This window comes from Rhincodon typus, chromosome 6 (genome assembly GCF_021869965.1).
Source record: "Rhincodon typus isolate 14 chromosome 6, sRhiTyp1.1, whole genome shotgun sequence".
Taxonomy (NCBI): domain Eukaryota; kingdom Metazoa; phylum Chordata; class Chondrichthyes; order Orectolobiformes; family Rhincodontidae; genus Rhincodon; species Rhincodon typus.
This window is the reverse complement of record NC_063337.1, coordinates 94,651,858-94,667,389: the sequence shown is the minus strand read 5'-3', so window position 1 is coordinate 94,667,389 and position 15,532 is coordinate 94,651,858. Positions and strand designations below refer to the sequence as shown.

The 15,532-nt window shown below is 43.0% G+C and overlaps 1 protein-coding gene across 1 annotated transcript in view; it reads right to left on the bottom strand.

Moving 5' to 3' along the window:
* Positions 1-15,532, bottom strand: part of rasa3 (RAS p21 protein activator 3) — a 160,265-nt gene that overhangs the window by 19,238 nt on the left and 125,495 nt on the right. Inside the window, exons 6-12 of the mRNA XM_048597795.1 lie at positions 14,812-14,892; positions 13,951-14,023; positions 10,379-10,455; positions 8,310-8,414; positions 4,380-4,533; positions 2,569-2,717; positions 458-572 (exon numbers count right to left, since the gene is read on the bottom strand). Of these exons, the coding sequence (XP_048453752.1) occupies positions 458-572; positions 2,569-2,717; positions 4,380-4,533; positions 8,310-8,414; positions 10,379-10,455; positions 13,951-14,023; positions 14,812-14,892 (754 nt within the window). The remainder of the gene's footprint in view (positions 1-457; positions 573-2,568; positions 2,718-4,379; positions 4,534-8,309; positions 8,415-10,378; positions 10,456-13,950; positions 14,024-14,811; positions 14,893-15,532) is intronic.

The window sequence follows — 15,532 nt, the reverse complement described above, 5'->3', positions numbered from 1 at the left end:
TGTGTGTGTGTGTTTTTGTGTGTGTGTGTGTGTGTGTGTGTGTGTGTGTGTGTGTGTGAGAAAGAATGTGTGAGAGATGGAGTGTGGGTATGTGACAGTGCGTATATCAGAGTGTTTGAGAGTCAGCATGTGTGTGAATGTGAAAAAGTGTATGTGTAACAATCAGTGCCAGAATATGTTTGTGTGTGTTTGTGTGTGTGTGTCTGTGTGTGTGAGAGAGAATGTGAGTCAGTGTTTGTGAGTATGTGTGAATGTGAGAGACAGTGTGCATGAATGTGAGAGTCAGAGTGTGTCTGTGTGTGTGTATGTGAGAGTCAGTGTTTGTGAGACTGTATGCGAGTGTGCGTGCATGCATGAGTCTGTGTGAGTGTTAAGTATGTGTATTTGAGTGATTGTGAGTGTGATCTGTTTTTTGAACTGAATAACATAAACCCCGACCCCGACAAACACTGCTCACCTCGTCGACAATAGGCTTCAGTGTGACCTGCAGATAATGCCTCCCAGCCAGCTTCATTGTTTCATCGATGCACTTGGAGGTTAGGGAGTTCCCTCGGAATATGGTGTTTGGATCCCTGAAAAGGAACAAATCTGTATAGCTGTAGGGCCAGACCACAGTGACTAAAGCTTTGCAAAAGGAGACAATGTTTGTCAATCCGCAAGCGTCTGATTGGCTGACCAGGAAGCTGCCAATAGATTTTCCATATCTCTCATTCTCCTTGCAGTTTCTCACAGAACTAGCACTGGCTTCACCTACAATAGTGACATGTTCGGCCTAGGATGCCTCTTTGTTTGTTAACCTCATCACGCTAGGTTTACTATGTCAGAAGTCACACGACCTTGGGTTATAGTCCAACAGGTTTATTTGAAATCACAACTTTCAGAGCGCTGCTGCTTTTCCACTTCATCTAGTGAAGCAGCAGCGCTCCGAAAGCTTGTGATTTCAGATAAACCTGTTGGACTGTAACCGGATGTCGTGTGACCTCTGACTTTGTCCACCCTGGTCTAATATCAGCACCTCCCCATCATGGGTTTACTAACAGAACAGCCCTGAATGAGGGAAGTGTTTAGGTACAGCGACCCGGTGTTGGGCCAAGTGTGGTTCATCTGACATCAGTGCTTCCCTGCTCGAGTCATAGAATATTTCAGCATGGAAACGGTCCCTTTGGTCCATCATGTTCATGTCAGTCACCTTATTACTCTCATTCCATTTCCCAGCACTTGCCCATAGCCTTATATATTACAGCATTTCAGGCATTCATCTCAACACTTCTTAAATGTTGTGATGGTTCCCTTTCAGTTTGTGAATTCACCCTCTGGATGAAAGCAAAGTTCTCCTTAAATAGCTTCTAAGCCTCCTGTCCTTTACCTTAAACCAATGCTCCCCGGTTATTGACTCCCCTTATTGACTAAGGGGAGAAGTTTCTTCCCGATCTACATCCCTCATAATTATGTACACCTCAATCAGGTTCCCTCCCTCAGCCCTCTCTGCTCGAAGGAAAACAACCCCAGCCTATCAGGGACAACAGCTCGTCCCTGCCTCCCTAACCTGTTCTTCCTCCCACCTATCCCCTCCTCCCACCTCAAGCCGCACCTCCACCTCCTACCGACCAACCTCATCCCGCCCCCTTGACCTGTCCGTCCTCCCTGGACTGACCTATCCCCTTCCTAACTCCCCACCTACACTCACCTTTACTGGCTCCATCCCCGCCTCTTCGACCTGTTTGTTTCCTCTCCACCTATCCTCTCCTCTGTCCCTCTTCTATCCACCTCCCACTCTCTCCCTATTTATTTCAGAACCCCCTTCCCCTCCCCCTTTTCTGATGAAGGGTCTAGGCCCGAAACGTCAGCCTTTCTGCTCCTATGATGCTGCTTGGCCTGCTGTGTTCGTCCAGCCCTGCACCTTGTTGTCTCGGATTCTCCAGCATCTGCAGTTCCTACTATCTCTGATTCAATTTTAATCCCAGCCTATCAGGTCTCTCTTTATAGCCGAATCACTCCAGACCATGGCAACATCCTGGTGAGTGTCCTCTGCACCTCTCCAGTGCAATGACATCCCACCTTTCATTTGGAAACCAGAACTGTGTGCAGTATTCCAGCCGTGGACTGACCAAAGTCCTGTTCAGCTCCACCTCTGGGCTCTGGTATTCTTTGCCTCAGCTAATAAAGGCAAGTATCTGTTATGCCTCCTAAATACCCTATCCACTCGTCCTGTTGCCCTTATGGATCTATGTACACACCTACCCAGAGTTTTACCATTCATCATACAAACTAAAGACTTATGTTTATGCAGCATCTTTATAATTTCCCAAGGCACTCAGCTACATGCTGAAAGATCCTGAAACTTTTTGTTGCTGCCGACTGGAGAGGGTGAACAGAGGGGAACTGATTCCCACCTCCTCACCTGTCGGAACAAAACAAGGACCAGAGCCTTAAAATGGACGTTTTGCTGGAACGCGAGCCAGTGTAGGTGACACAGTGTGAAGAGGGAAGGAAGGAGAAAGAGCAGTTTGCGTAATTCTATAAACAGTACTCAGAATCAATGACGCTTTTTTTTTAATGTTTACTCACAAGGTTCTGTTTATTTCAGCATTTGCTATTGCGCTGATGAAGGGGACAATCTTGCCATAATGCAAGAAGAGTCTGACCAGGGGAACAGCAGCTTCCTGTTTCTCTCGACACACTTCTCCTAACATGTGAGCAGCCGACGCAGAAACTGGCTGTGGGGAGCAAATGGGGACAGCATCAGCATCATCCATGCACAGGAAAATGGTCACTCAGCTTTACTGTCATCACTGGAGGAGGAATAGGAAATGTCAAGAGTCTCTTACCTTAGGTAAAGGAAAGGGAGGACATCACCATTACTGAGAGGGAGGTCATTTGGCCCATCACACCTGTGCTATCTCTTCAGCAGGAACTGTTGTCTCCAACGTCAATCTGTGCACTTTACCCCTCCAAGCCTTTTCATGTCCAAATACCCATCCAACTCCCTATTCAATTGTGCAATTTTGCTTTGACAGTGCTGTAAATACTGTTTCCAGGTGATACAGTAACAATAAACCAACAGAAGAGGGCAGCAATGCGCTATGTAAATGCCCAGTAATTCCATACAACATAGTCATCTCAAAAAAAGAAATTGGCATTCCCAAACAGCTGCAACCAATAACAGAAGGGGCTCATTTTTCATTGTGAAATTGATTCTAGTCTGAATTCATGACCGTAAATTGTACAGGAATTGCAAAGATTTTGCAACGTTCTGGTCTGTTAAGGCCTGAAAATTCAGTGAAACCCGTACATACTGCTGTCCTGGACCAGTTTGCAAATCCCCTTTCGCAACCACGTTCAAAACAGCACCACAGTAACTTGTCCCTAACATTCTCCCCCTCTGAAGCTGGTCATCCTCTAGTTTCTGGGCTGGAGACAGGACAGGAATAACGGCAGGGCTTTGTATCAGAGGGCTGGAGATGGGGAAGGGTTGGGGGAGAGTGATTTCATCGGGAGGAGTGTGCGAGGGTGAGATCCTTTAGGGGGGTGGTCTGCACCAATTCCCAAGTCCTGACTGACCCACCCTCCCCTAAAAGTCCCCGAGCTACAGAAAACATCTCTTTCCAATGTCCTCTCCTCCTGTGATTCTGCTGCTAACAGTTACACCTCCCCAAGACCCATCTTTTGTTCTTAGCCTCCCACCACCATCCCTTCTGTCATCTGATCTCTCCTACTTTATACCATATCACAGACCATCCACTTCAGCTCCAGATTACCCCCACCCACCCCCCCAACACAAACACACACACACACACTTCCCCTGATCTGTAGTTTCCCGAAAGCTGCCAAAGTCTCATATTTCTTGTAGTTCTGATGAAAGAACAGAAACCTGATTTATTGACGTGGTTTCTCTCTACAACAGTACTGCCCAACCTCTGGAGTTCTTCCAGCACTTTTTGCTTTATTCATAAAAATAAACTTCCATTCTGTTTTCTTATTCAGTTATAACAATTGAAGGAAAATCTATTGACGTACCAGCTAGACTTTCAGCTCAGTCTGCGGGTGCTGATGGGGAGATCTATACTGGGAACACAGTCTTTAAACATTCGCCCCACCATTTGTTACCAAGACTGACTCTCTGGTGTTAGGGTCAGGACTGAATCTTGGATGCAAATGGGAGGGTGTTTGTCCTCTCTTGTGTCTATATCCTCATTCTGCAAGTTTGGTTTATTCCAATGAGTTCTATCCATGTCTCCCATGGTCATTGGCCCTTAATTTGGGATTAGGGTTAGGGTTAGAGTTAGTTTGAGAGTTAAGATTAGGATCAAATTTAAGGTTGCCATTAGATTAGATCTGGACTAAGAGTCAAGGTCAGAATACAGAGTACACAATCCTACCTCAACATCTGCTGATTTTAATAAAAGATCTCTCAGTGGATCGTAATATTGGGAAGGAAAAACATGGTCCTCAGTGTAAACAACATTCAGCCGTAAGGAACCCAAATCAACAGGTTTATTTGGCTTGCCATTATCTCTGGGCTGAAGGAAGTACCTGTAACACACAACAGTAAGGAAGGAAATTGTTAACTTTTCTTATCACAGATATCTCAATATAAATATAAATGAACACTATTTATGCAATATTATTCTTTTTGTAACGCAAAACAGTGCTGGATTGTGGCGACAAAGCACTTTTCTTTTTAGATATATGTTACAATAAATAACTCGAAAAAAATACACACTAAACATTTGCTTATACCCTCGAGGGAGTCACCCACTTCCCCTTCCCATCAAGGCCAAGGCTGGGTAACCTGCCTCTGAACTCTACCCACCAGAGACAGTACTGACACCAGACAGGAAGCAGCCCCTGAAGTGTCTCAGACTGCTCCATGGAACACTGCAGACAGGTCAGGGATGGGCAGAAGAGCAGCGCACAGCCCATCGGATGAATTTTGGAGACCCCCACAACCAGCTCCCTCCAGCTCCAGTCTGCATAACCACCATTGGGGTTGATACAATTCGCCCCAGAGAAAGGGAACAAAACATTGGATTCAGGGGAGACAGGAAACAAGAAGAGACAAAATGGAAAAATAAAAGCCAAAAAAAAAGAATTGAAGTAAAAGTCTACTGGCTGCAAGAAGGAGCCTCCACATTTAAAACTGTTCCCTTTCTGGGTCAGAGATTGAGTAGCATTGCAAAAATACACAGTCAATTAAAATGGCCTTCACCTGCAAAGGCCATAACCCCAAACAAATTTTAAAAAAGTAATTTGTTGATAAAGAGCTCTTTCTGCAATAAATTACCAGCCCTGGTTTTCTGTGTTGAGTTTAACAAGTAACTAATGTGCAAATATAGGAAGTTTTAAAAAATAATGGGGGATTTGGGGTTGAGATGCCATTGGTGTGAAATAAGCTGCAAAGTGGCATAAACTGACCAACAAGTTCTGGAGATCCATAAGTCCTGGCACCTGTCTTCATCCCCTGGTTACTTCATAATTTACACTTAAATAAGGGCCATTATTAACATATTATTCACAGGAATGTTATTATTAGTCCTGAAGACCTAGTCCATTGACATCCTTCTTCCTACTTAAAAACGTTTGCAAGAGTAAACTACCTAAGGCGGCCACTGTACAGATGCTCAATTTAATTATTCCTCCTTGCACCACTACACACTTGTCCCGTGCACTCTCATGCAGAGGTTCCTGGATTGCAGTTCCACAGCAGATATCCAGTCTGTTCACCCTCTCTCTAATGCAGGCATTTGAGGCTCATTCGTAGCATCTTTATGTTCCTTGCAGCTGGGATTAGCTAATGGAGCACAAACAGAGGATTTGATCTGAGACACTTGGGGAGATGGTAGTGTAGCAGTGATGTCACTGGACCAACTCTTTGGGAGCTTAAGTTCAATCCCAACACAACAAGTGGTGAAATTTTAATTTATTAATAAAGTCTGGAATTGGAAGCTAGTTTCCTGGTGTCCATGGACAATTATCAATATTGTAATCCCCTTTTCCCTTGCCATCTTTCCCTGGTCTACACACGTGAATTTTAAGGAACTTTTTGTTTATTTACTTGTAGGACATGGGCGTCACTGGCTGGTCAGCATTTATTGCCTGTTCCTAGTTGCCTTAGGTGGTGAGTTGCCTTCTTGAACCACTGCAGTCCATGTGCTGTAGGTTGACCCACAATATCCTCAGGGAGGGAATTCCAGGATTTTGACCCAACATCACTTAAGGAACAGCAATATATTTTCAAGTCAGGATGGTGAGTGGCTTGGAGGGGAACTTGTAAGCTGGTGGTGTTCCCATGCGTCTGCTGCCCTTGTCCTTCTAGATGGAAGTGGTTATGGGAAGGTGCTGTCTAAGGATCTGTCGCAAATTTCTACAGTGCATCTTGTCGATGGTACACACTGCTGGATTTCTACCATTTAGTGTGTGAAGAAGTGCTAACAAATTCCTTCCCAATGTCGACATGTTGCATTTACGTCTGTGCAATGTGGAGTTTTTTATTAACAGGCTCTTTGTGAAACTTTATTTACCACACGTCAAGTGGCTTTACTTGTAATGTAAGCTACTTTTTTTTACCACTGTATTGCATGTGTGAAAAGAGAGGAAATCCAAAGTCTGTTGAATCTGCTGTGGGAGGCACATGGGAGTGGCAGCAGTGTGCAATAAATTTTCTTGCTGCCTTTCTTCCTTAAAGTTTATAAGGTGCACATCATATGGCACATCAGGTGAGTCCATCTCTCCACTGTCATCCATCAGCATGTTGAGGAATTATGCCCTAATCCTTGTATTTCAGACGACAAGGCGTTACAGTTTTTCATGACAGAAACAGGTGACCTGGAGCCTCGCTGATTCCAAATTCACGATAAAAATAATGGTGAGGTTAATGGGAATCAACATTAATCATGTACAAATCAAAAGAAACTTCAGCTCAGCTTCAAAGCACGGTTAAAGTTAAAAATCCAAAAGTTACTGACAAGCTGTCCCACTCGACCACAAACTAGTGAAAGTAACAGCAAGCTGTACAACTGCCTTAAATAGTGTCAACATCTATATTTGCCCTCTAAATACAGACTAAACTCATCACAGAAGTTTGAGTTTTCCACTTTGGTCTACACATTGTAACAAATCTCAAACGATCACTTTGATGCTGAAAATTAACTTGTGTAGAGTCTCATTCCTTCACATTCAATTGTGGTGGAAGATTCAAAAGCAACATTCCTTTCCCACCCTCCTTCTTTCTCTCTCTTTATTTCACTCTATCCTGATTTAGGATAAAATCAGTATTCTAACCTACACTTCGTGCTGTGACTGCATCATTCATTAACAATTCTTCAAGCTGCTTAAACACGTTCACAGTTGTTTAATCTTGGACATGCAAGTCCCAGACGCCTAATAGAGATTGTTGTGCTCTTGGCATTTCCCACTTGCAGCCTGTTACTGTGCAAAAGTAGGGGAGACAGTAGCTTTGTGGTCATGTCACTAGATCGGTAAATCAGCGTGCCTAATGCTCTGGGAACATGGGTTTGAATACTGTCAGGGCAGATGATTTGAATTCATTTATTTGGAACATTGAGTAAATTTCCCAAGATAGACAGATTTTTAATTACTAATGGATTAAAGAGATGTGGAGAACGGGGTGGAAAGTGGAGTTGAGGCTGAGATGAGATCAGTCATGATTGTATCAGGGCAGACCTGAGGGGCTGAATTACCTACTTCTGCTGCTAGTTCTTTATGTTCAAAAGGCAAATCGAACAGAGGTGTCATCGACTACAATAAATTCTGGCTTAATGTGTACTGTAGAATGTAGATAATCTGATAGATCATAGCTACAAAAAAATCCACTTAACTTTTGCATAAAGGGAAATTGTTTTATGGCAGTCAGCGGCATAGAATGTAGGTAATTTCCTAAATGATGAATTGCTTCATCAATAACAAAACTTCTATTTATGCAGTCAAGTTGCACAAAGGTGAAGTGGAATAAAATGATCCCTTAGAGCAGCGGGAGACGGTTAAACTTTGCAAGTGCGTGCCTTGATGTGTTACTAACATTCAGGTGATGTGATGCTTTGACAAGTGGCTCAAAACTGATTCCATACATCTGACCTCCCCTTGCATGTTGGCTTACCAACCAGACATGGCTCAAGTTACCAAACTAGCTGAAGACTCAGAAACCAGCTATATCTTCACCACTTGCAGTTGGTGGCCTACCAGCATCGAGGCAAACAACTCAACATTTGAAGAAAACTTCAAGGTGCTAACTGTTGCTCAGTCTATACCTTTAAAAAAGGGACTGTTAAACTTAATGAGCTCTTGATTACCATGCTTGATGAGAAGAAGACTGTTTTAAAATCTTCAAAGGCAGACGCAGCTCTCCAAGAAATTCATCACCAAACTTCAAGTTACTGGCATTCCAGAGGTCAATCCTAGAAAAAAACATTCATTCGCTCAATAGAAGCAAAATATGTCACATACTATCAAAGAACTGTAAGCACCATTGCTTATTATAGGATGTTACCAGACTAATATGGACCTCAATAAATAAAAATCTCACATTTAATACAACAGTATAGCTGTACAATGATTACCTTATTAGGGTAATATTTGGAAATAAAAATCTGATCTTGGTAAAAGTGATGATGAAGCTGTCAGACTGTTTTTAAAAGCAATAGATTCACTAAATGTGAATTCCTCACTTCATGTCTGGATTGGTTTGATTGATAACAGATTGATTGATAAACAGTGATTAGTCCACAACTCCATTATTATGATGACCAGGATGGCAGACGATGATCTGAACCTTTATTTTTGAAACTTCCACCAATGCCGACATTCCTATGCAAGGCCTATTCCCCACACAGGCCACTCAGCTTAATCCCTCTCTCTGCATCATTCTCATATTGTTTGATATCCCAGCACATCTAATCTCACATTACCCCCTCACTTTAATATCCTATCCAGTCTAATCCCTTTTGTTCTCTCACTTCCCACAACTGATAACGTTCCACCCAGTCCAAGCTTACTCTACTCCTAAATCCACAACACCCGAACTTCACTCTGATGCTCATTTCATGTACCGTGAAATATCACCTCTTGTCTGATTCCAACCCACCTCACTCCCCACAGCCTTTAATATCCCATTCAGTTGTGTTTAATATCCCATCCAGTGTGGTACTTTCCCAAATGACCACTCCTGGTACTCTGTGGTATTTTGCCACCCGTACTAGTATGTGGTGTTAATTAAGGGTAAGGATTCATGGTAAGCTTATTTGGCTGGACAGTTGATTTGTGATGCAGAGAGATGCCAACATTGAAGGTTCAATTCCTGTGCTGGCTGGGGTCACCATAAGGCCCTGACTTCTGTAGCTCAGCCTCTAGCTGCGGCGTGGTGACCCGCAGGTTAAACTCATGATGAGTTGCCTCTCTCTAATAAGGCATCAGCCCTATGGTTCTCCGGGAGTATGACAACTTCCACTTCTCTTCACTTTGAGTTAGTTCACTATCACCAGTCATCCCTTTCTTTGAAATGGTCCTTTTGACTGATTAAGCAGCACAATAGCACTGGTGTAGAAGAGACACTGTTCTTGGATTTTAAAAAAGCTTTATTGCATGATAGCAAAAAGTACAATTACATTTGGCCAGGTGTAATTACTCGGACCTCAGGAGCTGGCATAGATACAGCTTCTCCCTCTGAAAGCTAGAGTAGACTTCCTTGTCTTAACCCACAGACTCAGCATACAGTCATCAACTGAAAGGGTGGAGCCAATGTAACATGAACATTAACCTCTTCAATGCACATCTGTCTAAATACTCCCTGTTGCTCATTTTCCAAAGTGTTTACAATCTCTCTTTTACAATAAAGGCCTACCTTTTTTGCAGATCAAATCATTGCCAATTGCACAAACCTTGCATAAATATCCACATGTTCAATCACACTGCACCTCCATCTTACAAGCAACTATCTAATTTCCTTTTTAAGATCATTTATGGGCTCTGCTTGAACATAGCATTGAGACTGAGATTTCCATAACGCTGAGGAATAGAATTGTGTAAGGAGATCCACAACAGGCAAGCGAACATCTAAGCAGGGTCAAAAAGCTTAGAGCACGTTGTATTGCATAAAATGAAGTGTGAGTGTAGGTCAATGGAATTAATCCAACATGAGCAGAGAGTAGCAATCAGAACATTTACAATGATGTGATTAATCCCTACTGCAAAGCTTACATGAACCTGTACAAATGAATCAGACGACAAAGAGGTCAGTCAATGTCATAATTTTGTCTGCACAGAAACAAAGGTACACATTTTTTGTTAGGTCAATCCGGGAAACAAATATGTTATCTGACGGCAGACTCAGAAACAAACACCAGCTTCCAGCAAAACTCCTCACCTGATTTCCATCTTCTCAACATGTTCCTCCTCAACATCAAAGTGTGACTTTCGATTGTAGCTACATGGCCTTGTCACCTGCATCGAAATCAGGAAATGAGAGATGGAAGGCTAGAATTCCCTCTGCGTTGGAGATTGCAGTATAGATTTTAAGATGATCCAGTTCCAATACACAATGATTCCCAACTTAGAGGGTGGCGAGAGAGACAGGTTTATAATGTTTTGGTCAGACACGGAGTGGGCAGACTGGGATCTGTCAGCCCTGCAGAGGGACAGGCTCTCTGGGCTATTCCCATGTTGTTGCATACCCACAGTCGTACCAGACTAGGATGATGTAGAAACACACAACAACAGGAGACCCATTAATGTGAATGTCGGTGATCTAACTAGCTGCATTCTATTACACTCTGTCTTGATGAGAGAAACTTGCTTTTTGACAGATCTTTCCATATAAAGCAAGCTATAGAGTCATACAGCCCTCCAGCACGGAATCAGGCCCTTTGGCCCAACTCATCCATACCGACCACGTTTCCAAAACTGAACTAATCCCATTTGCCTCCAATTGGCCCATATCCCTCTAAACCTTTCCTATCCATGAGCCTATCCAAATGCTGTAATTGTACCAGCCCCCACCACTTCCTCTGCCAGCTCGTTCCATATAAGCACTACCATCTGCATGAAAAAGTTGCCCTTTGTATCCCTTTTAAATCTTTCCCCTCTCACCTTAAACCTCTGCCCTCTAGTTTTGGACTTGCCTACCCTGGGGAAAAGACCTTGGCTATTGACCCTATCTATGCCCCTCATGATTTTATAAACCTCCATAAAGTCACCCCTCAGCCTCCAACACTCCAGGGAAAAAAAGTACCAGCCCATCTAGCCTCTCCTTATAAATCAAACCATCCAGCCTTGTTAACATCCTTGTAAATCTTTTCTGCACCCTTTCTAGTTTAATAACATCTTTCCTATAGCAGGGCGACCAGAATCATACACAGTACTCCAAATGTGGCCTTACCAATGTCTTGTAACATGATGGTCCTAACTCCTGTACTCAATGGTCTGACTGATGAAGCCAACCATGCCAAACGCCTTCTTCACCACCCTGTGTACCTGTGACGCCACTTTCAAGGAACTATGTACCTGCATCTCTTGGTCTCCCTGTTCGACAACACTCCCCAGGGCCCTATCATTATCCGTGTAAGTTTAGCTCTGGCTTGTCAAACTGCAACACCTCAAATTTGTCCAAATTAAACTCCATCTGCAATTCCTTGGCCCACTGGCCTAGTTTATCAAGACCCTGTTGTAATCGTAGATAATCTTCTTCATTGTCCACTATACCACCAATGTCAGTGCCATCCGCAAGCTCACCAACCATGCTTCCCATATTCTCATCCAAATTGTTCATATAAATAACAAACAACAATGGACGCAGCATCGATCCTTCCAGCACACTGCTGGTCACAGGCCTCCAGTATGAACAACAACCTCTTTCTGTCTTCTACCATCAGGCCATTTTGTATCCAATTGACCAGATCTCCATGGATCCCATGTGATCTAACCTTACTAACCAGTCTACCTTGCGGAACTTTGTCGAAGGCCTTGCTAAAGTCTATGCAGACTCCAAAGCATTGACATCAAAGAGGCAAGGCATATGGTAAAAAAAAGAGCTGGGAAATGAGGAGGTTATGAAGTAGAATGGGAAAGGGTTGGGAATTGAGAGGCTAAGGGAGAGAAACAGAAGGGATAATAGGGAGAGGATTTTGCAGAGGATTTTAAGAGGAACAGAGGTGGGTGGGGATGAGGGAATAAGTAATTTGGGTGGGGAATTTCAGGGGGCAGGAACTTCATAGCCATTGGTATTCTAGAACTTGGTGAATCAAGCAGGATGATCCAGAAGTTGCCACTACACTGTGTCAGAAACGCCCGAAAGAGAATTTAATGAGAGACTTTTTAGGAAAGGAGTTTTTCCTAACACATGAAAACACAAACTTGACATAAAACTTCAGAAGTTTTTATTTGGTGTGTCTGAAGTAGTTTTGGAAACAGAAGAAAGCAGTTCTATAAGTGAACTGGGGAGCAGTGCCAGAAGTCAGCCCTGGGATTGCCAGCATTCTGCATCAGGAGTGTATATCAGGAATCTGGACAGGGAGATCATGGGGACTGTCAGCACTAAATGTTCCAGACCCGACTGACACATTTATTCAGTGTCATTGGAAAGAGGTTACTGAAATAATTTTCATTCAAATTTTCATCACTATGATTTATTGAATTGCTGAAAAGTGGTGTACCAATGAGTAATGAAAAGCTGAATTTCACAGGGTCACAGGAAATGGCAAATTGAATTTAATATAGATAAGTGTGAGGTGTTGCATTTTTACAGTCAAATCAAGGTAGGAGCTTCATAGTGAATTGTAGGGCCTTCTCTGAAAGTGGAGTCACAGAGAGTCAGATCAGTGAAGAAGGCTTTGAAGCACTGGCCTTCATCAGTCAGGGCATTAAGTACAGAAGTTGGGAAGTTATGTTGCAGTTGGACAGAACGTTGGTGAGGTCGCACCTTGAGTATTGTGTTCAGTTTTGGTCGCCTTACTATAGGAAGAATGTTATTAAACTGGAAAGAGTGCAGAAGAAATTTACAAGGACCATTGCCAGGACTCAAGGGATTGAGTTATAGGGAGAGGTTGGACAAGCTAAAACTTTTTTTTACAGCGCAGGAGATTGAGGGGGGATCTTACAGAAATGTATTAGATCATGAGAGGCATAGATAGGGTCAATGCACTCAATCTTTTTTTCCCAGGGTTGGGGAATTGAGGACTAGAGGGCATCAGTTTAAGGTAAGAACATAGAACATAAGAACTAGGAGCAGGAGTAGGCCGTCTGGCCCTTCGAGCCTGCTCCGCCATTCAATAAGATCATGGCTGATCTTTTCATGGACTCAGATCCACTTACCCGCGTTCTCACCGTATCCCTTAATTCCTTTATTGTTCAAAAATAATCTACCTTATCTTTAAAAACGTTTACTGAAGTAGCGTCAACTACTTCACTGGGCAAGGAATTCCATAGATTAACAACCCCCTGGGTGAAGAAATTCCTTCTCAATTCAGTCCTAAATCTGCTCCCTCTAATCTTGAGGCTATGCCCTCTTGTCCTAGCTTCACCTGCCAATGGAAACATCCTCTCTATTTCTATCTTATCTATTTCCTTCATAATTTTATATGTGTAGGAGGGGAAAGAATACATGGGAACCTGAGGGGCAACTTTTTTTACACAGAGGGTGGTACACATATGGAATGAGCTGCCAGCAAAAGTTGTTGACGCAGGTACATTAACAACATTTAAAAGGCATTTGGACAAATACACAGATAGGAAAGTTTTAGAAGGATATGGGCCAAATGCAGGAAAATGGGGTTAGAGTGGGCATTTTGGTTGGCATGGACCAGTTTGAGGCGAAGGGCCTGTCTCTGTGTTGTAAGACTCTATGACTCTGTCCCAAAATAAAACAGAATCATTTACACTTACAGTCTGTACTTATGAAGATCAAATGTAAGAATTTGAAGCAACTCTTCAATGAGCACTCACCTCAAAATAAAACACTTCGTCAAACTGCGGATTGTTCGTCTTTCGTTTTACTTTAGTTTTCTTCAACTCAGACCTGGTAACCGAGCAAAAATGAGTTGGCAGCCTTATCAATGCACCGCTTCTACAGATGAAAACTCTTAAAAATAAGAAGCAAAATACTGTCCTGCTGATTGTTGGAGACCTGTGATAAAATCAGTTTGCAACTGGCAAGGTTCAACAGGTCAGCAAGCACCTTTGTAGAAAGTTAGGATTAATGGTCCAGAATGATGCCAGAATGTTAGTAGTTCGTAAATAGTGGGACATGAACTCATGGATGTCACTTCAATGACAACTCACCTTTCAACCGGTGGGTACGGTTTATCACCATGTCCAACTTCACTCTTTATCAGAGGCAACGTGAAACCAGCATTTTACATCCTCCTTTTTGCACCACTGCCCAACCCTCAAAACCCCTCCGATCCTCGGATTTCTGCTGCAAAGAATTTGGTTCGAGTCATCCTCCCCAGTCTCTGAACTAGTCATGTAGAAACATTGCCAATACGCTATTGCAGTTGGCAGAGGGAGAAATCAAACTGCACTCTCCAGAACTGGCTAGTGGCCAGACACAGTAACCGTCCTGACTGTGAACGAAACAAAACTAAATGTTGGGGCTCATGGAGATGAAGATTGGATTTATTTGATTCCAGGCCAAAGTTTGAAAAACTATCTCAATATCAGTAGAGTAAGACGAAGAGTTGTGACAACAGAGAACACGTTTGTGAACAGGAAGTACAAAGGAATGTTAATAATATTTAGATTGTAATTAGCTGTTGCTGCAGATTGCAATAAAATAGTGATCAATAATTATAAATGAACAGATACCTAGATGGGCTCGACAAGGTAACCGTTGCATATGGATCACATTGTCCATTGACTATTGGCAGGTCTTCACACTCTATAACACTGATTGGAAACAAGAAAAAATGAGAAATAGGTCGATCATTAAAATCGTGATGAATTTTCTCTTTTTCATTCTTTATACAGTAGTGTTCATATCCAACATTTCTGAGAAAACGATGGACCAATTTACCCAATGCAGAAAACATTCTGATTCAATTATCAGAGGGTCAGTACTGAGTGAACACTGTACTGTCAGAGGAACAGTATAGAAGGAGGTTTGCACTGTGACAGGAACAGTTCAAAGGAAACACTAAACTGTCAGAGGGTCAGTGCTGAGGGAGCGCTGCACTGTCAGAGGGTCAGTACAGAGGAGCGCTGCACTATCAAAGGGTCAGTACTGAGGGCGTGCTGCACTGTCGGAGGGTCAGTACTGAGGGAGCGCTGCACTGTCAGGGGGTCAGTACTGAGGGAGTACTGCACTGTCAGAGGGTCAGTACTGAGGGAGTGGTGCATTTTCAGAGGGGTAGTATTGTGGGAGTACAAAACAAACTGGTATTATGAAATTAACAATTTGTGGCTCTTTCAAAATCCTTTTAAAGATGGCAATGAAAGCCAAATTCAAACTCCTTGAAACAAAGATGGAAACATCAACTATGGAGACAACAAGGTGCAGGGCTGGATGAACACAGCAGGCCAAGCAGCA